General features: G+C 35.1%; 1 protein-coding gene across 1 annotated transcript; it reads left to right on the forward strand.

Moving 5' to 3' along the window:
- Window positions 1-2,137: 2,137 nt before the first annotated feature.
- LOC136816535 (E3 ubiquitin-protein ligase CCNB1IP1-like) lies at window positions 2,138-8,069 on the forward strand. Its single transcript, XM_067072877.1, has 11 exons — window positions 2,138-2,251; window positions 2,885-2,960; window positions 3,236-3,306; window positions 3,627-3,701; window positions 4,446-4,560; window positions 4,871-4,891; window positions 5,063-5,154; window positions 6,436-6,458; window positions 7,144-7,283; window positions 7,487-7,606; window positions 7,872-8,069. Exons 1-11 carry the CDS (start codon window positions 2,186-2,188, stop codon window positions 7,973-7,975), a joined length of 903 nt encoding a protein of 300 aa, XP_066928978.1. The 5' UTR covers window positions 2,138-2,185; the 3' UTR covers window positions 7,976-8,069.
- The last annotated feature ends 574 nt before the right edge of the window (window positions 8,070-8,643 follow it).

Here is an 8,643-nt window from a genome sequence, read left to right on the forward strand (position 1 = left end):
AACTGACTTCAAAACCTTAAGAACCAGGCAGAACCATAAGAACCAGGCAGGTGTTAGTATGAAATTTTGTTTTCCTTCATTTTTGGTAAACAATAGTGGAAAACTCAGAATCCCAAAATTTTGGGTCCCAAAAATCCATAATGGCAGCTTGAAAATTCCCAAAATGCTCAGAGGCTGAGTAATCGAGGCTTAAATTTATCAAAAAGTGAGTTTTGTACCATATCTAGGCCGCCATTATGGAAAATGTGATCAAGGTCACATGGGTTTTTTCGGATTTTTTCATACTTACAGAGAATGAAAGGAAACCAATGTGACCTTAGTTGCAACTCGGAATATTTTCCCTCAAAGTCCGAATTTTGCACTTGGCGAAAAAAAAGCAAAATAAAAGCTTCAACCAACCCACATGCTACCATTATGGGTTTTTGGAACCTAAAATTTTGAGAATCTGAGTTTTTTACTACTTTAAAAAAGAATAACTTTTGGCGTGGATTTAATTTGGCGAATGACCAAAATGCGATTTTTGGCGGGGATTCAATTTGGCGAATGCTCAATTTTGTAAAGTTTTCAAAATTTCAAAATTCGGCAATTCGTCAAATTAAACCCCCGCGGTTTAATTTGACGAATTGCCGAATTTTGAAATTTTGACGAGGATTTCATTTGGCGAATTGCCGAATTTTGAAATTTTGACGAGGACTTAATTTGGCGAATTTTATCCCCGCCAAAATTTATCCACTTAAGGTATTGTCTACCAAATATCCAAAAATAAAGGCAAACAAAAGTTCATCATACTAACAAAATTGTCCAAAACTGCCTTCATTTGGGATCTGATTTTGGAAAAACAACATTATCTAATGAATATTTTTGTTTCTATATATTTTCATACTTTATTTATAACTGACGTATGCACCACAGATTATTGATAATTTTAATTCTTTGCACATTTTGTAAATTTGTATGTGTTTTTATGTATTTATTGTGGTGATTGATTTTTAATCTAGCATATATTTTTATAGCTTTGGAATGATTCTAGTATATTTTAGTATCTGCAACAGCAACGAAATTCTTCATTGTCAACTGAATGTAATAAATAATGATTTCTCTTAGGTTTATCCCTAAGCCTTAAACTCCAAAATCCATACACTTTTTTTATAAGAACAATGAGCCTCAAAATCGCCAAAAAATAAGAACAATGCTGAGCCTGAAATTACTCAATTTCAAGCAATTTAGTACTATAATACAGTACCTCGATTACACCCGGGGGGGGGGTACTCAAGGTAAATGACCTACCAGACGTTCGGCCCTTAAGGGTAGGTTTTTCATAGTTCAGCTAGTGCACTGTAAGGGTAGGAAATTGTGATAAAAGGCCAATTTTTTGGTAAAATTGGCACAAAATTGGTAAATTTTGGAGGAAAAATTCCACATTTTCTTGGAAAATTGCAAAAATTTTCGCCCTTACGGGCGAGAAATTTTAAAAAAGTGCACTGTAAGGGTATGATTTTTCATAGAAATTCACTACACTGTAAGGATCCGATTTTAGAAGCCAAATTTTGAGCCGAACGTACGGTCATTTTCAGATCGAGTGCCCCCCCCCGAAATTACACCCTATAAGTAAGAATAAGGATAACACAATTTGAGGCTCAAAGTGCCAAAAAAATAAGAACAGCCGAGCCTCAGCAAAATTTTACTGGTTCTTATAAAAAAAGTGTAAATTAACTAAAAGTATTGTAAAAAGTCTACACAAGGAAGGGTGTTAATATATCCAAGGGTATTTGACTTCAAAGGAATATTTATTAATAAGGATAAACTCCTTACATTGTAATTCCCCTTCTCACAGATCCGGTAGGATCTTTTCAGCCAGTGGGGATAAAAATAACGGATTTTTCAAGTCAGAAATTCAGTGGGGATGGAAAAAATAGTAATATTTTGCAGCGAGGATTGTTTTATTTGATTATTATCAGACAAAAAAAATGTAGTATAATTTTCCACCGGGGACAATATTTTGGCCAATTTTTCCCGTGGGAAGGGGTCCCAAGTGGGTCTGTGAGAAGGGGGTGTAAAGATTGCAAACGTTATACTCTGATAAGGTTTTCTCTCATGGATAACTATAACCATCTAATAAAATGTTTTTATATTTAATAGAACTAATACAAATTAACCAAGCTAACAACAAAAAACCAGCGGCAAGATGACGGATAATGATTTGGTTTGCAACTTCAAGAAATGTCGAAAGCGTTTGACCAATACTGCTTGGGTAAGCATCGCACTTTCACACCAAGGGTGGAGCTGTAAATTGATATCCTTTCCCTTGTTTTCACCATTTGTGCCGTAAATACCTTTACATCATCACTCATACATCAATCATACTCTTACAAGTATGATTTTTACAATCTTCCTGTTGTTTGATTTTGATCAAGTTTTACATCAAAAGTTTCATCCATATATAGGAGGGGGAAACCCTTATAATCCGCAGCACATTTCGTGGGACGCAACCGCGTGTGATTGGTTCGAAAGAAAAGTCCTAACCCCCGAAATGAATGAAAATTTGACGATTTTCAAAAGTCGAATTTAAGAAAATGATTGGTACCATTGGAAAGAGCATGAAATTCTGAGTCTTATACTTACCAACCAAAAAACATGGCCATTTAGAGTTCGAAATCCTGTAAAATCTGCTACGTTTTAGGCTAAATTTGACGTCAATCGTACTCTAACTGACAGAATTTTAAACTCCAGACCAATAGGCTGTATTTCCTGATATGCTTGAGCACAAGATTTGTTTTAGTACGGACCCTAAGGGTTGGGCCCTTACTAATAGCGTTTTATTTATTTTCCTGGATGTTCTTTCTATCTCCAGCTTTTTTAACGTCGCGTCGGAATTGTTTTTCAGGTGACGTCGTGCTCACACACTTTCTGTGATGAAGATGGTTCACGTGAATTCAATAAAAGTTTGGTTTGTCCAGCCTGTAACTATCCCCACAATTCCTTTTTTGTTTGTATATAGTAAGTGGTCGATGGAGCTTAGCTTTTTCATGGCAAGAAATCAAGACAGACGTTTTTTTAGGAATATTTAAAATTTTTGAGCCTTCGGATGTTTCTAACATTTAAAGTTTATACATGCCTAAAATTTTTCTTAACATGTTCTTATTTTCACCATATTTTTGTCCATTTTCTTTTTCTTTGAACTCGTCAATCAAGGGAGTGGTACACCTTTTTTGGTTTTCATTTTCCTTCTGTTCAGGTGATGCCAAATTGAATGGAAAACATGACATTGTACGTCATGATCTCAAACCAAGTGAGCAATATAAATCGGTTAGTAGATTTTTTGATTTTTCGAAGTCTTTTCGTTTTTTATTTGTTCAAATTTTGTGGCTCTTTTTTTATTACATGTACGAGAGCCAACAAATCGATTTTGTTCGTTCGTTCGTTCGTTCGTTCGTTCGTTCGTTCGTTCGTTCGTTCGTTCGTTCGTTCGTTCGTTCGTTCGTTCGTTCGTTCGTTCGTTCGTTCGTTCGTTCGTTCGTTCGTTCGTTCGTTCGTTCGTTCGTTCGTTCGCTCGTTCGTTCGTTCGCTCGTTCGTTCGTTCGTTCGTTCGTTTGTTCGTCACATTCATTTATTTATTTTCTTTGCAGATGATTTTAGCAGGTCTGAAGCCAGAAACGATAATGGAAATCGCTTCGAGAGCTATCTCATTTTGGACATATCAGGTTTGTATTGAAAAAAAGTTTGAATAGTTTTTGACATATATAATAATAAAGCTTTACAGGTTTGCAGGCCACCGTGAAGACACATGGGCCTCTATAAACCACTCGTACTTTTTAAAATGATCTTTTTGAAGTAGTATTTGTCATATAATGTAATATAATTACTTTAATGGGACATATAATGTAATATAATTACTTTAATGGGATAAATTTACGCGGGGATTAAATTTCGTGGTTGAGCTCATCCGCGAATTTTTTTTAAAGGTTTCACGAGGACTTAATTTTGCAGATGGCATTATCGCAAGACAATATTTTCATGATTTTGTATTTTTTTACTGCCTAATTATACATACTGGTTGTTGAAATGCGAATTATTAACGCTTCTTCGATGCCAGTTCACATTTTAAAAAGTAGTTGTCCGACATTTTTTGAGTTTTGTTCAAAAAAACTTTGCGGTTAAGACCTTTCCAAATTTCTATTGGGACTTTTTAAATTCCGCTGATTACACCCGAATCCACGAAATTTAATCCCCTGCGAAAATTTATTCCATTAAAGTAACCTAAATTTTATGAATTTTTTCGTGGGGTTGGGGATTACTACTCTCTGCATCATTAGAAATACTTAGCGATACCGAAAACAGAATGGCCAAACTAATACTAGTCTACTTTTACTCTGATGTTTTTTAAGTTATTATCGGAATGAGTGACTTCTTTTTATGAGACAGTTTGTTTTCTTTTCTATTTGAAGGCTCAGCAAGAGAAATTATACCAAGAATATTCAGCGAAGAAGACAAAAGAATCGAGTGACAAGTTAGAAGCTTATTATGAGCAACTCGTCAACAAATTACAGTCAGAAATGAAATGTATCTTTTCCAAATACAGTGTCTGTGCTATAAGTTTTCAAGACAATTCAGAAATGTACAGGGTCTTTGCCAATAGTGCATTTGTGTGCTTCAGTGAAAGTTTTGACAGGAATTCGAAAATGTAGAGAATCTTTAGATAGAGGAAATTTGGGGAAGGGCTTATCACTAGAATATTTTTTAATGAGGGATGTCTGTTTAATTCAAAACTCGAAAGACTTCTTTGATTTGAAGACTTGAAGGTTTATGTTATAAAATATGGCAGATTGAAACATATTTGAGAGTCCTTGACTAATAATCTTGCTTTGAAAAGCAATCAAAGTTGACTTGGGTGGTAAGTGTATATAACTCTTTAGAACTTTTTAAGAATGAAAGACTTTTCAGTATTTTCAGTATGACATACATACAAAAGATCTTTAATAGAAATATTTCAAGGTATAGACTCGTGACTTTTTAGCGAGTTCTTGCAGTGCATTGTAAAATGAGATGGTTGTTAACTTTTCAGCCAAAACGAAAGATTTGGGCGAGACAAAGCAGCGTTTCAATGAACTGAAAGAACAACATCAAGAGAAATCCAGACAACATCAAAAACTTCAGGTAAATTCTTCTTCCTTGTATCATAGTCCACAAAGTCATGGGATCCCCCAGGAAGATGGGGGAATCAACTTTTATCCTGGAGAGGAAAATGAATATTTTCACCTTAATGGGGGACTAATGCAAATGAGGGATTTCAGGATATTTTATGGGAAGTGGGGGTAGAAATTGCAGTAGATATAATATTTCAAATAGGTCACTAAAATACTTTTCCAATGAGGGGAACCCCGGAAAAAGGGTAGGTGAGGAGGAAGACCAGATGGGGGTTTTAGGCCCCAGATGGGGGGACCTGAAAACCTGGAGGACACCATGAAAGTGAAAAAGGGGGATTGAAAATTTCCCTAAAGAAAGAGGATCTCATGGAAAAGGATCAATTGAAAAGTGGATCACTCCTCTGCGTGTAATGTGGAAAATTTTACATGTTACTTAACTTTAACATGAAATCGTTTTTGCAGAATTAAGGGCTCTGACCATAGTGAATTTTTCATAATTGCTGTGTTTAAAATGTGTTTTCTGACTGATGTAACCAGCAAAACTATGGCATGTTATACATTTTCTGTTAGACAAACTATTCCTGAATCTGAAAATTAAAAAATTGCATTGAAAAATTTGATGAAGAAGAAAATGAAGACTTTTGCGAGGAAGAGTATTTCAACTTTGAAGAGCTTAGTTTCGGCGAAGAAAAAATATTTTGAAAAACTTTTCGCAGTAGATGGTGTATCTTTAACCGAACAGTAAAATTTTTGCGGAAAATTTTTGTAAATGCTTCTTTGTCTCGAAATCTTCAAAATAGTGGTTTTTAATCAATTTTTCATCTGGCTTTTGCTTAAAAACACAATCATAACTTTTGACACATCTTTTTAGAAATATTTTCCGCAAAATTTAAAATAGTTCAATTCTTTGCATAAAGTTTGAAAAAAGTTCGAAACAAAAAGGTTAATTACCCATTAAAACTTTTTAGGTGATGCAACGTATTATTTACGTCTTTTTAAAGTTCATAACGTCATTTTTGCAATTAAGTTCTTTTAATTACTCTTAAGGGGTTTGATTAAAAAGCAATTTATAAAGGCAATTCTTTGTGTTAAAGAATCTAAAACATAACTTTTATGTTCAGATACTAAAATCAATTTTCTGACTATGGTCAGAGCCCTTAAGTGAAAGTTCTCTTCTCAGTTTTCTAGATTTACATTTAACTTCGATCCCTCGATATTGCTACAGAAGTTATAAATTCATAAATGAAGTGTTCGTTTAGTGTTGGTATTTCGCTTTTCTTTTTTTTTTCAGATAATGTATGATACACTCAGAAGGTAATCCGTTTGTAATTGTAAAGTGGGTACTCTTAGGTTCCAAATAAACGAAGAATATTTTCAGCTGTCAAAGAGAAGGTCCCTTATTTTGCTCTAAATAGCGTGATTTTAGCCTATTTTTACCTTATTTTTGGGTTTCAGAAGTACAATTTCCAACCCCCCCTGGCAATTAGGTCCCCCCCCCCGTTTATTAAAATCTAGAAAATTTTCCAACCCCCCCGTTTATTCGAACCCCCCCCCCCCCCGTTTATTTGGAACCTAAGAGTACTTCCTCTTTGGTTTCCTTAACACGTAGAAAGTAGACCTAAATTTTGCACCGTTCATTATACCCTGCGATGGAAAAGATGTCCTTATCGCCTGAAAAATGCGTATTGGCCAAATAACCGAATTATGTCGAGTACGGGTGATATTGGAATTTCGCTTTAAAGAATCTTTTCGAATTTTTGACATTCATGACGTGATCCTTTTATACGAAAAACCCGAAAATCACCGGGCGTTTGCCATCAGTTTCATTGTTAAAATTCTAAACTGGTGGCACACACCCGGTGTCTTTTGGGTGCTTCCGTATAAAAGATTGCGTCACGAATATCAAGAATGGGTGGACCAAGATCGGGTGATTAGTAATGATGCTTTTAATTTGCTTTTATCACGGACACTGGTGATTATTTTCCCCTTTTTCGGACAGGCGATCAATCAATCCAGCTAGTTTGAAAGAATTTCAAGAGAAAGGAGCACCACCTAACAATACAACCAACGAAAAATTAGAACAACAACAAAATGCAAATTCCAAATTCTTTCAAATGAGTATGGGTACTAATTTCTTGGGTAAGTAGAGATTTTCTATAAATTGCACGTCTACTTTCGTTGGAAAATGTTTACAGCTGAATTCTGGTTACGTAAATTTAAAAAATAGAAAAGATCGAAGACATAGCTCCGGGATGCTTCTACCAAAAGCACCCTACAGCTTCGAAAACTTCATCGCAATGAACCAGCCCTAAGCCTATCAACCGAACCAAAATTTCTTTCAGGATCGACGCGCAACATCCACGCATGCGTGCAAGAAGCTCACCAATCACTATTCGCGCCATTTCCATTTGCTGCTAAACATCCAAACGAAACTCGTCCCAGTTCCCCTCCTACCACTGATAGTAAGAGAATTTTTGTCTCCTAATCTTCTCCTATTCAAAAGCTTTGGTCAATCCAGGAATTCGGGAACTAACTTAGTGAAATAAAGTTTTTCATTCGGTTGTTTAATTGTATCTCAACACTTCAGTTAAAAATCTATCCTTGTGATTCCATAGTTTCTTACACTGAGTATTTTTCTCTTATTGATCCTTACAGTTGACTCTAAGCTCTGGCCCTCACAAAACCTTCCGCATTTTGACTATGTCTACTAATTTATTTATTTTCTAGCTGGATTTGTGATGAAGCCTTTCCCAACACCTCAAGCCCCTCAAGAGGGAACAGATTTCGGTCAACGCTTTACCCTACAGCTGAATACACCTCGGACCAAATAAAAGTGTTACTGATTGCCTTATTATTCGAATTCCTACGAAATGGTAATTGTATCGTGGAAAAGCTTTCAATATAATTAGTTGATAATTGGTAGTAAATTGCCAATTACAAGTTGCTTTCTTATGGGACAGTTTGTTTTTTTGGTTTGCCATAATGTTGTGTTTAGTGTATCACGTTAAGAATTGTACATAGAGAAATTTTCGGTTTGTATTTATGTTCTGTTTAATTGAAGATATTTGTGTGTTTTGAACGACAATAAGACATTCTTCGGACAGCATACTTCTGATGGTTTTCCTTTTTTTTCTCTCGTCTTAATTTTCAACATTCTTGATTCCAGGGAAAAATCATTGATGTTCAGTCTAAATGTGTCATGATTTGCACTTTTGATTTTAGAGACCAGAATAAATCTAATGATGTCTCACGAGTGTAGAACTAAGTAACAGCGTCAGTTAAAATTTACAACAGGACGGGACGAGTAGCTGATCTTGGAATTTCATTGAAAATCTCAGAGTTCAGAAAGTTTTAGTAAGTAGATTATCAAAATGACTAGTGAAAGAAAAGCTGTTAGAAAGCTCATATTTTGACGGATCAGCAAAGAAAACATTTTAATCAATATTAATGTCTCGATCATTAAGTAATCTCTGAGCGTTATTTTGTCATTCTAATTCGA

This window comes from Clytia hemisphaerica, unplaced genomic scaffold, assembly GCF_902728285.1.
Source record: "Clytia hemisphaerica strain Z4C2 unplaced genomic scaffold, Clytia hemisphaerica genome assembly, whole genome shotgun sequence".
NCBI lineage: Eukaryota > Metazoa > Cnidaria > Hydrozoa > Leptothecata > Clytiidae > Clytia > Clytia hemisphaerica.

What these genes read in the sequence shown, in the direction of transcription:
- LOC136816535 (XM_067072877.1), top strand. Translation starts at nt 2,186, where the DNA reads ATGACGGATAATGATTTGGTTTGCAACTTCAAGAAATGTCGAAAGCGT. An exon ending in AATCAAAGTTGACTTGGGTG is followed by an intron (nt 4,892 to 5,062) that starts GTAAGTGTATAT and finishes TTAACTTTTCAG; the next exon opens with CCAAAACGAAAGATTTGGGC. An exon ending in TATGGGTACTAATTTCTTGG is followed by an intron (nt 7,284 to 7,486) that starts GTAAGTAGAGAT and finishes AATTTCTTTCAG; the next exon opens with GATCGACGCGCAACATCCAC.